The sequence below is a fragment of the Leptodactylus fuscus genome, chromosome 7 (assembly GCF_031893055.1).
Source record: "Leptodactylus fuscus isolate aLepFus1 chromosome 7, aLepFus1.hap2, whole genome shotgun sequence".
NCBI lineage: Eukaryota > Metazoa > Chordata > Amphibia > Anura > Leptodactylidae > Leptodactylus > Leptodactylus fuscus.
This window is the reverse complement of record NC_134271.1, coordinates 140,696,546-140,720,909: the sequence shown is the minus strand read 5'-3', so window position 1 is coordinate 140,720,909 and position 24,364 is coordinate 140,696,546. Positions and strand designations below refer to the sequence as shown.

At 40.9% G+C, this 24,364-nt stretch overlaps 2 protein-coding genes across 2 annotated transcripts; both read left to right on the top strand.

The window, feature by feature from the left end:
- Positions 1-3,366: 3,366 nt before the first annotated feature.
- LOC142213032 (olfactory receptor 5V1-like) lies at positions 3,367-4,302 on the top strand. The gene has a single exon (XM_075281176.1). The coding sequence runs from the start codon at positions 3,367-3,369 to the stop codon at positions 4,300-4,302; it is 936 nt and encodes a 311-aa protein (XP_075137277.1).
- Positions 4,303-14,878: 10,576 nt separating this feature from the next.
- Positions 14,879-15,847, top strand: LOC142213408 (olfactory receptor 1f45-like). Its single transcript, XM_075281723.1, has one exon. The coding sequence runs from the start codon at positions 14,879-14,881 to the stop codon at positions 15,845-15,847; it is 969 nt and encodes a 322-aa protein (XP_075137824.1).
- The last annotated feature ends 8,517 nt before the right edge of the window (positions 15,848-24,364 follow it).

Here is a 24,364-nt window from a genome sequence, read left to right as displayed (position 1 = left end):
ACCATGGAATTAATATAATAATGTAAAGCACCATGGAATTAATGGTGCTGTATAAATAAACAATAATAATAATAATAATAATAATAATAATAATAATAATAGATCCTCCTCCATCTTTGTCCCATGTTAAAAACATGTCCAACACTTCTTTCATGTTCCTTTACTTTTGTAATGGTAGAGAAAGTCCTGATGACAACAAGATGGTGCAGGTACAGTAGTGGAACAGTAGATATTCACTTTAAGCACTTTAAGCTTCTTTGTACATTTTCTTTACGTCAAAAAGTCTCAGTTTTGTGTTTTTACAGGTTTCTTCTCCAAAGACTGTGAATGTTAATCGGTCTGGGAATCACTTTGCCAATTCTAAGCTCTTAGAGCACAATGTGAGTCTCACTATAGGGAATAAGAAGACACTTGTACATTATTTAAACCCAGGGATTTCTCCGTTCTTCGGATTTACTTCATTTACAGTACAGAACCTATCAGGTGATATTTATAGGATGGATCTGATAGAAAATACAGCAGGTTTATAAAGTAAAATGAACTTACAAGTCATAGAAGACATTTTACAATTTTAAAGGTTGGTTTATAAATTTGATATATTATTATTCTTAGCCACATCAATTCACTATGACTTAACAGTTGCATTTTATATATAACCTTGATTTTTTTTATATGAGGCTTTAGTCTTCTGACATATTTTAATTTTTTTATTTTTATTTGCGCCAAATAATAGAAATAACAAAAAAAGTCAACTTTTTGCATCTCTACCAAATTTTTTTTAAGATTTTAGTAGTGTATAAAATAGGGGTTCAACATGGATTTTCCTATCTATCTATCTCATATCTATCTATCTACAGTGTTGACCAAAAGTATTGCCCCCCCCCCCCTGCAATTCTGTCAGATAATACTAGTTGTCTCCCAGATAATGATTACAAGCACAAACTCTTTGGTAATATCTTCATTTATTTTGCTTGCAATGAAAAAACACAAAAGAGAATGAAAAAAAAAAAGTCAAATCATTGATCATTTTACACAAAACTCCAAAAATGGTCCGGACAGAAGTATTGGCGCCCTCAGCCTAATACTTGGTAGCACAACCTTTAGACACAATAACTGCGCACAACCGCTTCCGCTAACCAGCAATGAGTTTCTTACAAGGCTCTGCTGGAATTTTAGACCGTTCTTCTTTAGCAAACTGCTCCAGGTCCCCCCTGAGATGTGAAGGGGGTCTTCTCCAAACTGCCATCAAGAGATCTCTCCCCCTCCCCCACAGGTGTTCTATGGGATTCAGGGCTGGACTCATTGCTGCCACTTTACAAGTCTCCAGGGCTTTCTCACACCACCATTTTCTAGTGCTGACCTGAAGTGTATTTTGGGTCATTGTCCTGCTGGAAGACCCCTGACCTCTGAGGGAGACCCAGCTTTCTCACACTGGGCCCTACATTATGCTGTACAATGTGTTGGTCGTCTTCAGACTTCATAATGCCATGCACACGGTCAAGCAGTCCAGTGCCAGAGGCAGCAAAGCAACCCCAAACCATCAGGGAACCTCCGCCATGTCTGACTGTAGGGGGCGTCTTCTTTTCTTTGAAGGCCTCTTTTTTTTTCCCTGTAAACTCTATGTTGATGCCTTTTCCTACTTTTGTCTCATCTGACCAGAGAACATTCTTCCAGAACGTTTTTGGCTTTCTCAGGTAAGTTTTGGCAAACTCCAGCCTGGCTTTTTTATGTCTGTGGGTAAGAAGTGGGGTCTTCCTGGGTCTCCTACCATACAGTCCCTTCTCATTCAGACGCTGACACTGGATAGTACGGGCTGACACTGTTGTACCCTCGGACTGCAGGGCAGCTTGAACTTGTTTGGATGTTAGTCGAGGTTCTTTATCCACCATCCGCACAATCTTGCGTTGAAATCTCTCGTCAATGTTTCTTTTCCGTCCACATCTAGGGAGGTTAGCCACAGTGCCATGGGCTTTAAACTTCTTGATGACACTGCGCACGGTAGACACAGGAACATTCAGGTCTTTGGAGATGGACTTGTAGCCTTGAGATTGTTCATGCTTCCTCACAATTTTGCTTCTCAAGTCCTCGGACAGTTCTTTGGTCGTCTTTCTTTTCTCCATGCTCAATGTGGTACACACAAGGACACAGGACAGAGTTTGAGTCAACTTTAATCCATTTCAACTGGCTGCAAGTGTGATTTAGTTATTGCCACCACCTGTTAGGTGCCTCGGGTAAGTAACAGGTGCTGTTAATTACACAAATTAGAGAAGCATCACATGATTTTTCAAACAGTGCCAATACTTTTGTGCACCCCTTTTTTATGTTTGCTGTGGAATTATATCCAATTTGGCTTTTTGACAATTATTTTTGTGGATTTCCATTGAAGACAAATTACATGAAGAAAATAATACCAAAGAATTTGTGATTGCAATCATTTTCTGGAAGAACATGAGTGTTATCTGACAGAATTGCAGGGGTGCCAATACTTTTAGCCAACACTCTATCTATCTATCTATCTATCTATCTATCTATCTATCTATCATCTACCATATGCCCCTTTTCTACTTTATGGCATGACATACTGTCTAAACTGTTAAATAGATAAAAAAAGGTCCAAAAAATTAAACTTAGACTATATGGGGTATATACACTATGTAAGATTTTACAATTCCATCTCTGTCACAAATATAAGTCAATAAAAACTCCAAGTGTATAAACTTAAAGAATGTGAGTAAAATCTTGATCTATTCTTGGTTTAGTTGACCCTTCTATCAAGTATCTCCAGCCACCAGAATCCCAACAATTACATGATCAGTTACATGACCACCAGGACCAGGTTTCCTCTTGTCTATGTAAATCTAAAAATATGTCATATTAGATAGTAATATGTGGCTGTTTACGTGAAAAGGGCCCAGATCGTCGATACTAATTATAGAGAAAATAGTCCAAAACATATTTGGGTAAAAAAATCACAATTTTGTTTTATGCAAAAATTTTATTTAAAAATATGTCAAGTTTACAAATTTGTTGAGACTTTTAAGAATTCGGACAATGTTACACCATAACCGTTACAATGATACCAAGAACTCCATATCGACAATGTGGGCCCTTTTCACATAAACAGCCACATATATTGAATTGTTTAGTCATTACAATATATTCTATGTTTTATGGAAAAGTAGATTAACCAGACTACATTTTTGTATGTGAGGTTTTTTGGTAAACATGGAACAACTGTGAATTCCAAAAAACTACAAGGTGACTAAAGCGCATGTGGAATTTGGTCTTTATGAAGTATAAGAAACACTTAGAAGCCAACATTTTATAATGAAAAAGAATTAACAACCACGATTTGGAAACTCGTAAATGGAAAATTCAACCCAAACTGTTATGACAAGTTTCATTCTTCTCGGACTCTCTAATGCCCCTGATCTTCAGGTTGTTCTGTCTTTGCTCTTTTTCTTCATGTACATGGTGACATTCTCGGGGAACTTTCTATTGATTATTGTGGTTCAGTTTAATATCAGACTTCAGACCCCGATGTACTTCCTTTTGACCAACTTGGCCGTCATTGATATTTGCTTTTCCTCAACCGTTGTTCCCAAAATTCTTGTAAATACTTTGTCAAAGGACAAGAGCATTTCCTTCTTTGGGTGCACAGCTCAGTTATATTTTCATCTTGCTTTGGGAGGTTCAGAATGTTTGCTATTGGCCGTCATGTCCTACGATAGGTATATCGCTATCTGTAGGCCATTGCGATATAACACTATTATGGACAAAAAGTTCTGTTTGTATCTCGTCGGTGGTTGTTGGATTGCGAGCTTCTTCAACTCATTCCTACTCACGTTTTTTACCTTTCAACTACCTTTTTGCAAGTCCAACCGTATCAGCCATTTTTTCTGTGAAATGCCCCCTCTCTTCCATCTCTCCTGTAGAGATACTTGGTACAATGAGTTAGCCAAGTACATTTCAGTTGGGTTAATAGTCCTTGGTTCTTTCCTGCTGATTCTCTTGTCTTATTTTTATATCACCCTGACTATACTAAAGATCCGTTCTACCAAAGAACGACAAAAAGCCTTCTCCACATGTGCCTCTCATCTCACCGTGGTTTCTCTTTACTATGGAGCCATCATGTTCATGCATTTACGTCCACCATATTCATATTCTCCTGAACAGGACAGGGTAGTAACTATCCTCTACACAGTGGTCACTCCAATGTTGAATCCCATCATCTACAGCATAAGGAATAAGGATGTCAAAAAAGCCATAAAAAGAACAATGTGTTCTAAGGTCTATAACTGATTGGTTATACTTTCCCATTGGTGAAGATATTGGAGTTGGGTCAATATTGGGTCATATATATATATATATATATATATATATATATATATATATATATATATATATATGTAGTTGTTCTGGTTGGTTAGGCCACATATATGATTGATATTGAAAAAATCGGTGGGAAAGGGTAGAATGAAAGGACACAAAATCATTAATGTCGCCAATACTAGAGAAATTAGCTATTTAGGTATATGAGTACTTGTTTTTTATGGAACAAGATGAATTTGGAACAATTTTGGTGCATACATTTATTATTGATTAGCTTTTTTTTTTGGGGGGGGGGGGGGGCAGAGAATACAAAATATGATCAGTTCCATAATTGTTTTCTTACATTCTTTATTACTGTTTTCCAAGTTCCATTTTTGTCTCATCTGACCGATGTGAGTGATTGGGACACGGTGCTGTAGTCATAGGAGACAACAATTGAGCTTTTTGGCATTAACTCAACTCACTGCGTTCAGAGGAAGAGAAATGCTGCCTATGACCCATAGAACACCGTCACTACAGTCAAGAATGGAGGGGGAAAGTTTGTGTTTTGGGGGTGTTTCTCCCCTAAGGGCACTGGACTACTTCACCACATCAATGGGAGAATGGATGGAGCCATGTACCGTAAAATCCTGAGTGACAACCTCCTTCCCTCCGCCAGGATATTAAAAATGGGTCATGGCTGGGTCTTCCAGAAAGAAAATAACCCAAAACATACAGCCAAGATAGCAAAGGAGTGGCTTAAAAAGATGCAAATTAAGTTCATGGATTGGCCTAGCCAGTCTCCAGACCTTAATCCCATAGAAAACTTGTGGAGGGAGCTGAAGCTCCAAGTTGCCAAGCGACAGCCTCAAAATCTTAATGATTTAGAGATGATCTGCAAAGAGGAGCGGACTAAAATTCCTGACACGTGCGCAAACCTCATCAGCAACTACAAACAACGTCTGAATGTTGTGTGCACCAACAAGGGTTTTGCCTCCAACTATTAAGTGTTGTTTGCCAAAGGGATCAAATACCGTATTTTTCGGACTATAAGACGCACTTTTTTTCCCCCAAATTTGGGGAGAAAAGAAGGGTGCGTCTTATAGGCCGAATGTGGCGCCTGGCATCCGCTGTAATAGAGAGGCGGAAGCCGGCAAGTGATAGACGCCATTACAGGTGCCGGGGCCTGCGACATCGCTGCGCTCCTCTGCCCTGCATGAAGCCAGCAGCAACTCCTCCGTCCCCCCGCCGCTGGCTTCATGCAGGGCAGCGATGTCTCAGGCCCCGGCGTCAATCTCTCCCCGGCATCCGCCTCTCTAGTACAGCGGATGCCGGGTCTGCAGTCTGTATCAGCGGCCTCTTCTCCCCCGGGGCCGGTCCCCACCGGCCCCGTACCTGTAAAGTTGCAGGCCGGCTCCTGCGCGGCGATATCGCAGGAGCCGACCTGTTCGGGTGACAGCCGGGAGCCTAATGAGGCTCCCGGGCCTGTCACTGCTATATATTACTATTGCGGCTGGGTCTATGACCAGCCGTAATACTAATACACAGAATGTCCCATAGACGGCAATACAGTTGTATTGCCGTCTATGGGACTTGCAATCAAGTGACCGCAGGTTCAAGCCCCGGGGGGGGGAATAAAATAGTTTAAAAAAAAAAAAAAAAGCTTTAAAAATATATAATAAAAATATGAAATAAATAAAAGTTATAAATCACCTCCTGTCCCTAGAATATATATATATAAAAGTAGAAAATCATATATAATAAACCACCGGTTTTTTTTTTTTCAATAAAAGGTGATCTAAGCAATAGACATTCCCCAAAATGGTATAACTAAAAAGTACTTCTGGCCCCGCAAAAAAAAACACTCTATGCGTCCCCGTACAGCTGCAGGGTCACCTGTCAATGTGGCCTTGCAGCTGTTGCAAAACTACAACTCCCATATATTCAATATTTTACCAGTTTTTGCTTCAAAATTTTTTTTCCCTATTTTCCTCCTCTAAAACCTGGGTGCGTCTTATAGTCTGAAAAATACGAATCCTAGGGGTCCTGCACAACTAATAGCCGCTGAGGGCCGCTATGATTCATCCAATATGAAAGGAGCCCCAAAACACCTTTTTTAGCGCTAAATTCAAATGGACTAATCAATAAAATGCCACTGGACACCATTGATTACAATAGGGTTGTGACTAAATCCTATACTCAGTAAGGACCTGGTCCTTATCACTTATAGTATTAGCCACCTCAGTGTGATCTAATTCCCATTACTGGTCAGGACCTATTCCCCCCCTAGTGGTCAGGATCTGAACTGAAGTAGTATTTAGCCAGCTCACAGTGAAATGGCCAAATCCCAGAAGGACCAGGTCCTCACCAGTGACTGTATATATATATATATATATATATATATATATATATATATATATATATACACACACACCCAGGTCCTCACCAGTCCAAATTCCAGAGAAAAGTTCAAATTCTTATGACCCCCCTTGCAAGATACCCACAGAGGAGGGGATAACTTGTCGCAGATAGCCCCTGTATGTCTACCCCCGCACTGCTAGCAGTTATTTCACCAATAGCCATATATTTCCTGTGCACCCCCAGACAAGCATTCTACATCTCTCTAGTGCACCCCCATAGTGTTAATAAGCACTTCACAGCCCAGAACACTCCAAACAAGTTTCACACAACTCCCCATGTGTCTTTTATGGCCGAAGCCCAATGTTTGCCTCTCATGGAAACCTAAGGCTTAGTTCACACGTAAATTACGTGTGGCTTATTTTGGCCCCGGAAAAAAAACGCTTCCTAATTAGGAAGCGTTTTTTTGGACCTTGGTCTGTTTTTGTGGAGCTTTATTTTTTATAAAAACTGCTTCCAACAAGGCCAGGAAGTTTTCCCATCCCTTAAAAGAGAACGGGCCGCAAAAACCGCGTTGCGTTTTTATCGCACGTTTTTTTGTAGAAAAAAAACGCGACGCATTTGTATGCAAAAAACCGCAAGGTAAAAACAAGCCTGAAGAAAGATTATGTAGCTTCTTTTTTCGTCTAGGGTAAAAAAAACGCTAGTGAAAAAAAAAAAAAAAGCCTCTACATAGACTATCATTGTATGGAGGCGGATTATGATGTGGATTCCGCTGTCAAAATCCGCCTCCATGTCCCCGTGTGAACTAGCCCTAACACAGATATGAAAGATTCCTCCATTCTTCATGAGCCTCTTGTGCATCGCCAAGCCCCCCCTTCCTGAATGTATCTTCAGTGCAAGGAGCACACACAACCACCCCCCAGCTCTCCATGTGCCTCTCTACTACCGTATGCACCCCACATCTCTCCTCCATAGTACACCATGCGCCCCACATCTCTCTCCCCACAGTACACCATGCACCCCACATCTCTCTCCCCACAGTACACACTACACCCCACATTATACAATCTCTCCACCTCCACACTACAACACGCACCCGACAACTCTTACCCCATAGTACACCATGCACTCAAGATCTTTACCCCCCCCCCCCACAGTACACTACCCAATGCACCCCAAATCTGCCCCTCCACAGTACACCCCATATCTCTCCCCATTAGACAATGCACCCCACATCTCTCCACCTCCACACTACAACATGCACCTTACAACTCTTACCCCATAGTACACCATGCACCTGAGATCTGCCCCACTACACAATGCAGCCCAGATCTCTCCCCCAGATTTGTCCTCCCCTCCACACCATGCACCTACATCTCACCCACACTACACAGTGCAGCCCACATCTTTCACATCCCCACAATACACCAGGCACCTCACATCTCTGCATGTTCCTCCACTGCAATGGGATACAACTTTTATACAGTACATGTTCAAGGACCTTCTTGCAATCACAGACACGCCTACCCAGTAACAAGACTAGAGTCGTGACTGTGACATCATAAGGTCCTTGCTGAGTAATGAAAGACCAGGCAGAAGAGCAGGGCAGGCACAGACACGTGACATTGTCAATCTGGGTCACATGATGCCCCTCCATGTCACCAGCTCAGTGGTCAGAGGAGGAGTGTCAGAGAGCAGGCGGAGCCAGGGAAGTGGGGGCGTGGCTTCAAAAATAAAGGGACAGGTGTAGAATTGAAAATTAATGTCTATGAGAAAGTTCATTATTTATCTTTGGGCTACACATTACAGACTGTTAGTTATAAAGTGGCCAACCCCTTTAAGGGTATGGAATGCCCAATTCACCATATTGAGCTTCAAGTGTGAGTTTATTAGATATTTCTTATATCTATCTGTGTTTTACATTTATTGGTTAATTCCAATGTGTAGTTTGGTCTAATATAGCCGCATAATAATAGTATGACACTTGTAAGAGACCTAAACCGCCTTTATTGGCTGGGAGCTACAGAATATTTGCTGCTTTAGATTGTTTTTGTATCCAAACACACTGTTGAAGATATCTACCACAAAGCCCAGAACTGAATAATAGAATATTGGCATTACCCTAAAAAATAAATGCCACTCATTCAAAAAGGATCCAACCATTTTATTGTAGCAAAGAGACTATGTAAGGGATCATTAATAGAGATGAGCGAGTAGTGTTCGATCGAGTAGGTGTTCGATTGAATACTACGGTATTCGAAATACTCGTACTCGATCGAACACTACTGGCTGTTCGAAGTTTAAGGTTCGATGCAGAACCAGCATTGATTGGCAGAATGTTATACATTGCCAATCAACACTGGTTCTTCTCTTACCTTTAGAAGTCTTCTCCGTGCAGCGTCCCTGCAGCGTCTTCCGGCTGGAATTCACTCTCCCTAAGCATCCGGCCTAGGCAGAGCTGACTGCGCATGCGCGGGCATGCCCTCGCATGCGCAATCAGCTCTGCTCAGGTGTCGGGTTGGGCAGAGCCGACCACGCATGCGCAGTCGGCTCTTCCTAGGCCCCGATGCCTAGGCAGAGTGAATTCCAGCCAGAAGACGCCGCGGGGACGCTGCGCCGGGAGAAGACTTCAAGGGGAATCCAGCCTGACCGTCACTCGTGGACTTGGTAAGTATAATTTTATCGAATGTTGCCTACCCCTGAAACGAGCATTTCCCCCCATAGACTATAATGGGGTTCGAAATCTGTTCGAACAGCTGAACAATGTGCGGCTGTTCGAATCGGATTTCGAACCTCGGATATTTTAGTGTTCGCTCATCTCTAATCATTAAGAGTGAAAATTACGTTTTCTGAGAAGAGACGGATTCTTTGGATGCCATTAATGTTCATAAATGATCTGATTGCCACAGCCAGAGGTTCCATCACTAAGGTAAAAATCAGGGGAGACAGGGGACAACCTAGCTTGTGCAGTTAGTGATCCTACAGGGTCTAGACATCAGATGTGAATACCATTGCCGAAGGGCGTGAGCACATCACCATTATACTACTTTGTCCTGTCCCTAGATTCCAAACATAGAAAATACCTAAAACTAGAAAGATAGCTACAGCCCTCATCCGAAGTGACATGCAATTCAAAATAAGTAAAAAACCTTGTGCACTCACTCTGTCCGTTTGATGGTTGCCGTGAATCGTGGAACCTCTAGACCGGTGCCAGGAAATCTCTCTTGGCTGAGATGAAGTCAAATGAAAGCAAATTTGAAGGAAATCCAGCACTGCTATCAGGTATTTGTGTAAAATAAAACTTAACTTTTATTGAGTCCTAGTTTCTATGTTAAAAAATCTGTGTGCAAATTGACAAATCTGCGGGTACCAACAGAGGACAGATGGCCTGTAACAAAATCTATCTGGTCTTGATGGGCCAGGGATGGTAGGATCATTTCTAAGCATTCAGTCATTATTGAGTACAATTTGAGAATTACAATCAATTAGAAAATGGGTCCCAAGTCATTGAGTTTACCAGGTCTTAGTAATGTCACCATTAAGCCAGGTTCACACAGTGTTTTTTGGGCCAAATTTTGACACAGAATCCGCGTTAGAATCTGGCTCAAAAAACCGCCTCCCATTGAATACAATGGGTTCCTTTTTCCTTCTGCAGTTTGTTCCCACTCGCGTAACAAAAAAAGCGACATATCCTTTTTTGAGGCGAAATCGCAGCATGACTCCCTCCTGACTAGGCCCGTTTGGGCCTAATCCGGAGTGGAATACTGCGACTGGGTGTCGGTGCACTGTATGCACTGCACCAGCATCCTTTCGCGGCTACCCGTTTATTGGATGGGATTCTGAGGCAACTTCCGCCTCTAAATCCGGTCAAAAAAACCCTGTCTGAACCCGAGCTTAAAGGGGTTGGCCACTTTCAGACCAGTATTGACAAACAAATGTACAATAAAAAGATATACAATTTTCCAATATACTTTCTGTATCAATTCCTCAGGGTTTTCTAGATTTCGGCTTGCTGTCATTCATTCTGTTACTTCTAGAGGATAAAACTCTGACCATGGTCATGTGATTTACGGCCCATGGTCATGTGATTTACGGTCCATGGTCATGTGATGAGCACACAGGTGCACAGCTGATTACCAGGCAGATGTCTGATTACTGTGCTGTGACTATAACGAGTGGCACCTGTGTGCTCATCACATGACCATGGACCGTAAATCACATGACCATGGGCCGTAAATCACATGACCATGGTCAGAGTTTTATCCTCTAGAAGTAACAGAATGAATAACAGCGAGCAGAGATCTAGAAAACTGTGAAGAATTGATACAGAAAGTATATTGGAATATTGTATATCTTTTTATTGTACATTTGTTTGTCAATATTGGTCTGAAAGTGGCCAACCCCTTTAACTTTCCTTAAGGCCTGTTCATAATCATGTTGACTCCTTCTTGACTCATGTTAATCCTTGTTGACGCCTGAAACTTCCACCATCTGGCTAAAGTTGCCACAGTCAATTTGGCAAAGACTGAGATGTCTATAAGTCTCTCGGACAAATTTTCCAGGAATAATAGAAATCAAAGCAAGAAATAACATCCCTTGAGGTGGCAGATGTCAATGATTTTGGGTTGAGGGATGTAATGAACACTTGGAATGAATAGAATAGCTTGTGGGATATCAGACAGTTGGACCTCAAATAAATCAGTGTTATGGTCAGCAGGGTTTATTAAAAAAAACTATTAAAAACCCTACGGAGCCCTCTGGGCCACTAACTGCAACCAACCTGGTGTGAACACTGACTAACAGTTCCTGTCACTGCTAGCCAAATTAAAGGACCAGGTTTGCTCTGTTAACATTCACAGAGACCTGTGCAGTCAGAGCAGCCGCACAAATACACAAACTGGCTAGCCTGAACTCCAGGACTAGCCAGAGACCAAGTAAACCCTGTGTGTAGTTGTTCCACCCAACCACCCAGGCAACTACTGCCAAGCCCACTCCCAGTCACCCTGTCTGGGAAGTATTGCTAGCTGACCCTACAGACTTTTACCACACATACAAGGCAGCATGCTGCCTAACAGTGGCATTGCTACCTCAGGGGTAATTTACTAGCTAGGGCAAACTAATAGTATTCCAGGCAGGAACCCAAGCACACACACACACATCAATTCAGGTTTGTAATGAGATCATAGAGCACCGGGCGTCCAGACCAGCCCCCTTATATAGGCAAGGGGCGGTCACCAGCAAATAGCCCAGCTGCCCAATCCGAGCGTCTATTGGTCGACTCCTATGTCGATCACCCAGTCGACCACGCCCGGCTTCTGCAAGGCAGATTAACCCTTGCAACCCTGGACTGTGCAGAGGAACAGACAGCGATGCCCAGATCATGGCCGCAGTTACTGCACAATCCTAACAATCAGTAAAAAATTCCCCCCATCTTGACTGTTTTGAAGAAATCCCTAGGAAGTTGATTATTGGTATTTGCTGTTTTTCTCCACCACTGTCCCTCTATCTATTATACTTGGGGTCTAATGATACCCCAGTGTATAATAATGGCACTTCTGGTTGTATCTGAACAACTTTGGTACGACACGAAGCAGAGGCCAAACCTCGCGAATATTTATGAAATATATCTCATGAAGTTGTCCCATCTCTAGTTGGTGTTGGACATTCTGATCATGATTTAATGACTTTGGACTATTTATGGGATCCGGAAGTGCTAGAGCCCTCTATAATATCTCAGGTAAGTATCAATGCAAATAATTAAGTACGTATCAAAAATACAGGTGATATATTGTAAGCCTATACCGTATAATAAACAATAATAGTACCCAGGAGCCACTGGGAATCAGTAATTATCAGTAATTATAACATAGCTACTAGATTGACTAATTAAGTCATTACATAGAGTAAGCCGCCTCCCCCCAGGGACCAAGGCACTAGTTATATAGCACATAAACAGACTGACACTATTATTCTGGTTTTCAAAATATTCCGACACAGAAGTGCGAATGAAATGAAAGGTAATAATATGTAACACACTATAGAGCGTATACAGATGTAGCAATGTGTAATTGGTAGTGACATCCCACTGCAGCGTGACACCTTATCGGAGAACACAATAAAAGCCATTGAAAAGATATCAGAGCGTTGTTAGTGCGTCAAAGGTTAGAAAAACCTAACCTACATCTGTACATGAATTTTTTGTCAATTTTATTTTTGAAAACTGTATTTTAAATTTTCAAAATTTTATATTTTATATGGTAAAAACTTATTTTACACAATCATTGGGAAAATATGATTCAATCTTATTAGAATATTTGTTAATACTACAAATATTATTATTATTATTATTATTATTATTATTATTATTATTATCATCATCATTTTGTATCCACTTTTTTAAAAATATTTTTTAAAAATGGATTTTGTAATTTTAAAAACATTCTATATTTTGTTCCATAAATAACATTTTTTTTTTACCAAAGTATGCTACATTTAGTAAAATATTGAATATTCTTAACAGCTATTTTTTTTATCATCACGTCATCATTCTGTACCACATTATTGTTAAAGGGTTAATGTCAGTAACATTTTGCTATACCTGTAATTTTAGAAAGATTTTATAGTTTGTGCTGTAAAGAAAAATTTTAACCAATTTTTTAAATATTTACAAAAAAATATTTTACAGTCTTAAAAGAAAATTATTTAGTTTTACAATTCTTGTTACTGCTACAACTATGATTAGTATTGGCATCTGTTTAAAACATTTTATTTTTATTTATTTTTTTTTTTTCTCCTATCAGTATGTCTTTGGAGTGTAGGCAGAAACTCATACAAACACAGGGAGGACATACAAACTCCTTGTAGATGTTCTTGGCAGGATTCAAACCCAGGACTCCAGCACTGAAAGGCTAACCACTGAGCCACCCTGCTGCCCATTTGACTTGAATTTCTATCACCTCTGCAATTATTATTCACTTTTTATGTAGTGACATAGGTTTTTAAATTAATTTATTATGCTATACCCTTCTATAGTATAAAAAATGTTGGGTAATATATTCTAAATTCTGATATGATCCAAACCCCCATATTGTTAATAACAATGAATACTACTGATGTAGTCAGGTTTAACATGACTTTCAATGTGTCTAGTTAACAGCTGCTATTCACTTTGGCCATATGTTGTGCAAAAGCTGCTTTTTTTGTGATTTTTTTTTTTTTTTTTTTTTATTGAGCCAAAACCAGGGGTGGCTTAAGGGAAACAGAAAATTTTGAAGTAAGAAATGGAAAAAGGAATCCATAATTACGGTTGAGCTAATCTTGAGATTTCAGGACCGATTTTAAAATCCAATTTCCAATCATTTTCCAGCTTATCTCGATCGCTCATCCCTAGCCATAATATTTCTCTCTTCTGACAAATCAACTGGCTCTGGTTCAAAAAACTGCAGTAAAATCTGCAAGAAAAAAAAAAAATATTTTTCAGCAAGAGTCAGCCTCAGCCTCTCAATGTTTCTCCATTGCATTCAACATTTTTTGATTCTACAGCAAGTTATCAGATTCAAGTTGAAGATGGCTTCATCTGTGTAGAGAGTTTTTGAAGTATTTTACCATCAGGATCATGGATGCCCAAAGCTTATTTAATTTTTTTCTTTTTTGTAGAGTGTGCGCCCCACATAGAGCTCACAATGTACATTTTTCCCTATCAGTATGTCTTTGAGGTATGGGATGGAAATCCATGCAAACATAGGGAGAACATACAAATTCCTTGCAGATGGTTTTTTGCCCTTGACAGGAACCGAACCAAGGACTTCAGTGCTGCAAGGCTGCAGTGCTAATCACTGAGCCACAGTGTGGCCCCTCACAAAGATTATTTATGTGTGTGCGGAGCTAAGACTAGCCTGCTTGTTCTGAGCCAGATACCATGGCGCTCCTTCCTCCGGTGACCCTTTGTAGTCCATGTCTTGATGGGCCAGTGTAACACTGAGATGACCTATAAAATTGGTTTTGTATTTTGTAAATTTTCATAAATACATTTCTCATAATTGGATAACTGATACAATATCTAAATTCTGAATGTATGTGTAAGTATGAAATGTATTATTGTTCTATTGTCTAAACCAGTAGGAGGAGAAAAACAAAAATAGCTAAAAAACTATGAAAAATATTTAACCGTCCATTATATTCTTTTACCAGGAATCGGCTAATATTAATGGAACGCGCAAATCAAACATCTCCATCTCACTTCATCCTTCTTGGCTTATCGGATGTCCCTCTCCACCAGTTTATCTGTTTCTTTGCATTTTCGCTGATGTATATGGTCACCGTACTAGGAAATATTCTCCTTATCTTCGTGGTGATCATGACTCCATCACTGCACACCCCCATGTACTTCTTCCTCAGCAACCTCTCTGTTATCGACATTAGCTTCTCATGTACGATAGTCCCAAAAGTCCTGGTGGACACCCTGTCGACTGACAAAAGTATCTCCTTTTTCGAATGTGCCATCCAGATGTACATCCATTTGGTCCTTGGTGCTACAGAAAGCATGCTACTTGCTGTCATGGCCTATGATCGATTTGTGGCCATCTGTAAGCCATTGCATTATACGACCATCATGACTTATAAGTTTTGCGTTTGCCTAGTGGTCATGTCATGGAGCATTGGTTTTATAAATTCCTTAATACTTGTCCTCCCAACCTTGAAGCTTCCATTTTGTGGAGCGAATCATATCAACCATTTCTTCTGCGAGATACCTCCTCTTCTCCATATAGCATGTGCCGACACTCGACTCAATGAGGCATTGTTATATATCTCGGCAGGGACAATTGTGATGTGTCTCTTCTTTTTTATTCTAATTTCGTATATCCATATCATGACCACCATATTAAAAATCCATTCACTGACAGAAAGTTATAAGGTCTTCTCCACATGTGCCTCCCACCTCACTGTTGTGACCCTCTACTATGGGACCATCATGTTCATATATCTGCGACCCTACTCCATGTACTATCAAAACACAGACAAGATTGTTTCTCTTCTATATACTGCGGTGACTCCAATGTTGAACCCGTTCATCTATAGTATGAGAAACAAGGACTTCAAAGGCTCCATAAAAAATCTAAATAAACAGGTCACGTTACAAAACCTTTTATATTTTGGTCATCGTAAAAAAATGTGACTATGACTTTGAGAAGTCTAAACCTTTCATACAGTCTTTTTAACGAGTGCCGATCCTTATGATTTCAATGACTATTCATGAGATTAAAGGGATCCTATCATTAAAACTCAATTTTTTTTTCTGCCTACCACGTTGGAATAGCCTTAAGAAAGGCTATTCTTCTCCTACCTTTAGAGGTCTTCTCCGCGCCGCCATTTGGTATATAATCCAGTTTTAGTCGGTATGCAAATGAGTTCTCTCGCAGCCCTGGGGGCGGTACTTTGTGCTTAAACAGCACTGGGGGCATCCACAATGCTGCGAGAGAACTTTCCAGCGCCACCTCCATCTTCTTCAGGAATGGGTCCTGTTCGCATCTTCTTCCGAAGGTGGCTTCAAACTTCTAGGCCTCGGGCAGCTGACTGCGCATGCCTGCCAGGCACAATAAAATGGCCACTAACAATACTGTGTAAGTGGCCATTTTCTTGTAGCCGACGAGCGTGCGTAGTTGGCTTTGCCCTAGGCCTAAAAGTTTGAAGCCACTACTGGAGGAAGACTCAAACAGGACCCATTCCCAAAGAAGATGGAGGTGGCGCTGGAGAGTTCTCTCGCAAAATTGGGGACGCCCCCATTGCTGCGAGAGAACTCATTTGCATACTGATGAAACCAGATTATATACTGAACAGTGGCGCGGAGAAGACATCTAAAGATAGGAAACAAGTAGCCTTTCTTAAGGCTATTTCTACATAGCAGGCAGAAAAAAAATGAGTTTTAATGATAGGACCCCTTTAAGCAGTACTTGTTCAGCAAAAACTGAGAGTGTTTTCATTATTCTATGGAGTATCCTTAGATCCCAAAGTATATAAGTGGAGGTTCAAAGGAGGTGAGGAAAAATACCAAACCATTAAATTCACCTTGATTTAGCTCTCCTAGTTACCCTTGTGGCATGTAGCAGTCCCCTGGCCTCCTCTTCAGACATCTTCCAGCCTCTGGATGATGTCACATACACTGTGGTCACCACTGATGTCCTAAAACAGTCCCAATGACATCAGACTGAGGCCAGAAGAAGATACTGGAGGATTGCTTGATACCACCAGGATGCCCAGGAGAGGGGAGTATAATAGTTTATTTTTGCTCAATTTCCCAGTGCCTTTGCTTCTTATATTCTTGGATCTGAGGAGATTCGATAGTATGATAGATTTTTTTGTGGGTGGCAAACTCCAAACATCAAACCCACAACTTTTTGAAAATTCTGTGAAAACTGGTTCTATCTTAATTGATTTGCTCATCTCTACCTATAAATTTATGATGACTCATCACCAAGACATCAGTGACCTAAAACCTATAGTCCATCATAACTGGCTGCCCCCTATCATAATGACAATCTGATTAATTAAAAACTAGTTTAGGTCAAATTAGATTTGTCATAAACATCCCGCGACATCCAAGGGGTTCTGCCATGCTACCATGCTACCGGTCAGGGAAAGCCTGGTTCCCCAACCACTATACATGCTGCTAATGGAGATGGCCCTGGCAATCGCTGGACCCCTTTTCATTAGATTCCAGACCACGGGAGAAGAGTAAAAATTAAAAAAAAATATTGATACTCTCCTGTTCTGGGCTCAGCATCCACTTTGGAGCTCTTCCAACCGGTGACTGAGGTCCTCCTCACCAGGCCTCACTATTGGGGCCTGTGATTGGGCCCCAGCAGTCACATGGAGCGTGCCAGTGTAATGACGTCATCGCACCCCATGTGACCACTGAGGCCCAATCCCAGGCATCAGCAGTGACATCTGGGGAGCAGTACCTAAGACACAGACCTGAAGAGCTCCAGAGTTGAAGAGATACCCAGGACAGGTGAGTATCAGTATTTTTTTTATTTTTAATCAACTTTAAGACCCCAGGCTGCGAAATAGGAACAGCGGCACTCCACAAAAATGTGGCCAGGCCAATCAGGACCCCAATATATAATAAAACATTTGCCTGCAGCATCTCAGGGGTTAACACCAGAGATTGGAGCTCAGCTCTGATAGGGGGTGTTAGAGGACAGTCTCAGCCGTTAAATACGGCTGATACCCACAAAGCAGGGTTCACACACATGTTTCCATAGGGGCTTGTGGAAAGTCCTTCCCGGCAGCTGCAAATTATTAGGTCAGAAGTCAGGAAGGGGTTAACGTGATTCACTGCAAATTAATTTGGATAAATTCAGAAAATTTGGCGAATCGGCCAAATCAAATTTTTAAAAATTTGCTCATCTCTAATTGTAACTTTTTCTCCCTTCCATCAGTGACCCTTTGATGTCTGTGTTCCTTTATTTTTTGGTATATGTGCAGGTATGTACAGACGTTTCCACATGTGCCTAGTTAAGGATTCTAATTTATCTTGAAATGTAAACTATGGGATGTTTCAATATATTTAATTGTAAACTAACAATGTACAAAATAATTGTAAAAATAAAAAATACTAAGTTTTTTTTAAATGCTGAAATATTTTTTGATTTTTTTTATAGTTGGTTATTAACATATTTCATTTCTTTTCTTTTTTTTCTTTTATTATGCCATGCTTCCCTGTCTTAAAATAAGCATCTACTGTATCACGTCTCCTAACATGCCTTTTAGTAATATTGTATCCACATGAAAGCATTCCATTTGGCCAATGAGAACCAATCACAGGCTTAAAGAGTGTCTTAAGTCTGCTGGCATCATCCAGGAAGTACAAATATACCTGGGAAGTGAGACCAAATGATAGAAGGGAGATTAGGACAAAGGGAGGGAGATTGAGTATTTTCTGAACCACCAGGGGTTCTACGGTCTAAAGAGACCCCCAAACAAGTTCAGTCCTAAATGAAAAACCTCATTAATATTCACAAAATTAAAATCAAGAGGTTCACCCTTCTTAAATTATGGTCAAACATCTCGGCTTTGGTTTTGTCTTTCCAAAACACATTATTTCCAAAATTTTTTGCCTTGTTCAGATGCACCATTTTAAAGTTATTGAGGACCAAGGAAGAAGGACTTGTGGCTTAGGAGAGTGTGGGCGGGTACTGGGAGGGGAGTACTCACATTTGCCTGCCCTATACCCACCCACACTCTCCTAAGCCACAAGCCTCGCCTTATTCCTAGGTCTGTAACACTAACCTGGGAGGCAGGGGCATCGAGGCGAAAAGAGGAGCGAGAACAGCGGGGACCGGACCAGTGGCAGCGCTTCTGTGCAAGTAAGTGGACACCAGTGAGGACTAAGTAGCCAGAGGATTTTTTTTTAATCACTACACAGTGTGGAGTCTAATAATTAAAGCGTTCAATTTTTAGACTCCATGCTGTATAGTGAATAGGATCATTTTTAAAATCCGATCTTCGATTATGAAAAAAATCCCATTGACTTGTATTGGGATCGGAATTAGAATCGGGATCGGGTTCGAATGGAAAATGATCAGAAATTGAATTTTAAAAACGATCCTGAAATCTCAAGATCAGCTCAACCCCATTCATGGGCAATACCAGATTTACTAAAACAGATATGCCAGAAGCGGTGGCAGGTCCTCTAAAAGACATTGGTCTCTATATACACTAGAGTAGTAGTTAATATTGGTAGAATATTCCTCCTGCATTTTTCTATTTATTCTTTTGAAGACAATGAAACTAAAAGGAAAGAGCAATTATCAGTAAAGCCGGAGAGATATCAGGATAATGAAAGAGATTACTCCAGAGACCGACAATCAATGATATAAAAGAGAAGGAACAGCGGCTCCTCTACATCTTTGGTGGCAACTTCTATACACAATGGGATGTTGATGTCTTTTTAAAGTATGAATTACATGAAAGGAAGAAATAGAACTCTTTCAACCATTAATTTTTTTTTTTAATTTTTAATTTTTTTTTAAGCATGTAATAATTCTCAACCAAATTTCTAATAGAACGTCAACATTATGAGCATTACGAGGGGCCAATCTTGTCAAACCTTCCTGATACTCCTTAGGTAAGTTCTTAACCAAATCTTCATAAAGCTATTCACAAGTATAACAGAGTTTTTCAAAAACAGCTAAAAGAAAAATAGTCCCGAGGCTGAATTTTCTATCCTTGAGCCAGGCCATAAGTTGTGAAGATCCTTTCCTGGTAGTGGTGCTAAGCTCCATTGTAGTGGCACTCTACAGGCACAAAGCCACTGCCTTTGACTTCGATCTATGTTTAGTACGGGCATTGGAAGTATCCCCAAACATCTGGACAATGTAATGTCTTATTTTTTCTGTACACGAGGTCTATGATTTGAAAAGTGCTGCTGAATATGTTGGTGCCATATAAATAATATTGGCCGAATGCTATACAGTCGGCCAATCAACGCTGGTTCTTCTCCTACCTTTAGAAGTCTTCTCCGTGCAGCTTCCCCGCGGTGTCTTCCGGCTCTTCATTCACTCTGCCAGGCATCGGGCCTGGTCAGAGCCGACTGTGCATGTCCGCTTGTAGTGCGGGCAGAGTGAATTCAGAGCCGGAAGATGCCGCGGGGACGCTGCAAGGAGAAGACTGCTCGGAGGATCCAGCCCGACCCTCACTCGTGGACTTGGTAAGTGTAATTTGATCGAACGTTGCCTACCCCTGAAATGAGCATTATCCCCCCATAGACTATAATAGGGTTCGATATTCGTTTCGATTAGTCGAATATTGAGGGGCTACTCGAAACGAATATCGAATCTCGAACATTTTACTGTTCGCTCATCTCTATTAATTATCATTATTAGATTGTCATTAAGAACTCATTGTTTTGTGCAGGGTATGAGTTGCCTCTCTGGTGTCCAACTGGAATTTTTCAGCTGGATAATGCTCACCCCTAGACAAAAGGGTTTCCCAGGAATGTCTCCACCAGACAACACGTCTTCTTTGATCTACCAGGTTACCAGATTTATCACCCATCGTTAATGGAACCAGCCTTGGCAACCTATGAGTCTACAGGATCTACAGGCCCAGCTTCAACATTTGTTGGGAAGTGTGCAACAGAATACCATACAAAACCTGTATGACTCCATCCCCGACTATACCTCACCTTATATCCAAGCTAGAGGCACCCAACAGGCTGCTAGAGTCTCTCGACCCTAAACTTCTCCTTTCACTCTACTTTTGTAATCACTTACATATAGCACCATTACATTCACATGTATAAAGCTTCATGTGATTCCAAAACGTTGTCAAAATCGTTGACTGTTTCAATTAATAACCAGCAAACCAGTATATTCTGGTCTGGGATAATACAGGCTGTAACTCAGGGTCACAACATAACAAACTATTTGTGAATTTGCATGCCATTGGTTACAAATAGCTTCTGGAGGACCCAACATGTCCATGCATTACATGGATCGGTCATTGATTTCAGCAGTGGTCAACTTGTAATACATATTATGTCCTGTGGTGGAGCTGTTGAATATCTTTCATTTTGCTGATCTCTCTGATTTCTTTTTTTTTTTTTTTTTTAATGGAGCACATAAACCAAACCGCTTCAACCCACTTCATCCTACTTGGCCTGTCGGATGACCCTCATCTCCAGATTGTCTACTTTTTTGCGCTTTTAGTCATGTATACAATTACATTATCTGTAAACACACTCCTAATTTATGTGGTGAAAATGACCCCATCATTACACACCCCCATGTACTTCTTCCTCTGTAACCTCTCCGTTATTGACATCAGTTTCTCATGTACGGTAGTTCCGAAAATACTCATGAACACCCTGTCTACAGACAAAAGTATCTCCTTCCTCGAATGTGCTGCCCAGATGTACGTCCATATGGTTCTCGGAGCAGCAGAAAGCCTTTTACTCGCGGTCATGGCTTACGATAGATTTGTCGCCATCTGTAGGCCACTGTATTATAAATCCATCATGAATACTGGGCTTTGCATTTGTTTCGTTGCCATGTCATGGGGTGTTGGCTTTATAAACTCCTTCATACTCGTGGTCCCCACCTTGAATCTTGCATTCTGTGGATCCAACCATGTCAATCACTACTTCTGTGAGATACCTCCATTCCTCTTAATGTCTTGCACAGACACTAAAGTCCATGAGATAACAATATATATTTCGGCAGCCATCATTGTTATGTCCTCTTTCTTTTTGACTGTGATTTCGTATGTCCATATTGTAACCACGATCTTGAAAATCCATTCTATCACAAGAAGATTTAAAGTGTTCTCCACATGTGCCTCACACCTCCTTGTCGTAACGCTCTACTATGGGACCATTATGTTCATGTATATCAGACCACACTCCACGTATTATCATCACATCGATAAGATCATTTCTCTTCTCTACACCACTGTCACTCCAATGTTGAACCCCTTCATCTACAGTATGAGGAACAAGGACTTCAAAGGCTCCATGAATAACTTGCATAAACATCTTTGTTTCTGAGGGTGGTTCCCACTGGGGTTGAACCGATCTTGAGATTTCTGGATGGTTTTTAAAATCCGATTTTCGATTATTTTCCAGACGATCCCGATCGTGAAATTTGCTTGATCGCTGATCAGGATTCGATCTTTCCCGATCCAGATTGCTCAACCCTAGTTACTTTATGTTTTTGAAGTAGGGTTGAGCCGGTCTTGAGATTTCTGGATTGTTTTTAAAATCTGATTTATAATCATTTTCCAGCCGATCACGGCCCTGATCGTGATCGTGAAGTTTGCTTGATTGCCGATCGGGAGCTGATCTTTCCTGATCCTGATCGCTCAACCCTAGTTTCTACTTATTGTATTATGGAATTTACAAATGGAAGATATTTTATTATGACTACATTATAATAAACTTGCCTTTGTTAAGTAAAGTTCCCTAATCCAACATTGTACCCCTTTCACACACTGCACTTCCTTTATGTAAACTCTGTGGTAGCATCAACCATCTTCTTAGGAGTAGTCTGCTGGGAGAATAGCATACCAACCAGGCACATGAATAGACTTGACAGGCTGGTTAGAGGGGCCAACTCTGTCCTGGGGAGCCCCTGGACCCAGCACAGATGGTGGGTGACAGAAGGATACTATCCGTGGTGACCTCCATGCGAGCGAACAAATCCCACCCCATGTATGAGACTGTAACAGCACTGGGCAGTACTGTCAGTGACCGACTGCTTCACCCCAAGTGTCAGAAGGAGCTATCGGAGGTCCTTCCTCCCAACCACGGTAAGGCTGTATTATCAACATCAGGCCAAGTGGAGATCACTCCGCACAGAGAACTAAATGATCCTGAAGTCTTCTTTTCTTTTAGTTCCTATGACTCCTAGTATCTTTTCTATCTGCTATTCTGAGTTTGTATGTGTTCTTACTTGTAATATATTACTGTATTATCCATTCAGCTATAACACACTGTATTTGCCCTTGGTGGGACTATTAAAGGATTATCTTATCTTATATCATCTTATCTCATCCTTGCAGTCTACCTACTCCTCACCTATTTAGAATAGGTAGTATATTGATTCTATACTCTTATCAAAAAATGAACGGTTGTCTCAACTGTTTTTGCTCATGGTCTTGAAAATTTAGGCTAAAACCAAGGTGGGCAGCCAATTCTGATCATTGGATGAAAAACAAAAGAAGCATAAAACTGTCCCGTGACAGTCTTAGGTTGTATTCACACGACCAAGTTTCAGCCATAAAACTTAGTCCGTGTATTGGCCGGATTTACGGGCCTGCCTCTTATACCAGGAGAGGGATTCCTAACAATATAGTTATCTAACCTATTAAGAGTCCATACCTTCATTACTGTCCCGTACCAATTATACTATGGGACAATATGTCGCTTTCATCTGCTCCGTACCATTCATCTGTTTTTGATGCCCGAGAGTCATTCAATCTATTCACGTAATGCATATAGCTGTGTGTTTCTCACCACCATATGATAATCTATTCAGATCGGGCTTGAAAAAGGTTTAGGACAAGACCAAAAATTACTTATCATTGATCTGGACTTTATATACTTTATATCGTTGGATATTTATAGCATTGTAGACATCGTACACAGACTTACAGCAGCTAGAATCTGCCATTGTTGATATTCTTACTTGTGGTTCCAAATTGTTACTCCATTTCATTATTCTATATATAAAACTCAAATCCTGTAGTAGTCTGCTCTATACAAATCCACAGTTCTCGCCTGATTTGGGTGAAATTTGGCTCACCCCCTCTCCACTCACAGGAGCAGAATACTTACATAACTTAACATTACTTAATGTTACATCTCTCTAGCGTCCCCCCGTCATGAGATTGGTGCCCCCAAAGATAGGCCCTATACATATAATGGGGAAAAGTGAAAGAGAAAGTGCTGAGGGGAAAACAGCAGCTGTGACTGACAGGGACGGATTATAGTGAGGGCGCCAAAGAGTCGCTGCTATAGGGGCCGCACCACCACACACAACACACAAACATCATATAAACATCACACATACAGCACACATACACCAACCCACAAGCACAACACCACACAAATGCCAAACACCAGACCACTCTAGACACACATAGAACTCAAACACCAGACCATAAATACCACACACACACATGCAAAGACACTCAG

Bases quoted from the DNA above. Each gene is read 5' to 3' on its own strand.
- LOC142213408 (XM_075281723.1), top strand. From the start codon at position 14,879: ATGGAACGCGCAAATCAAACATCTCCATCTCACTTCATCCTTCTTGGC.
- LOC142213032 (XM_075281176.1), top strand. From the start codon at position 3,367: ATGGAAAATTCAACCCAAACTGTTATGACAAGTTTCATTCTTCTCGGA.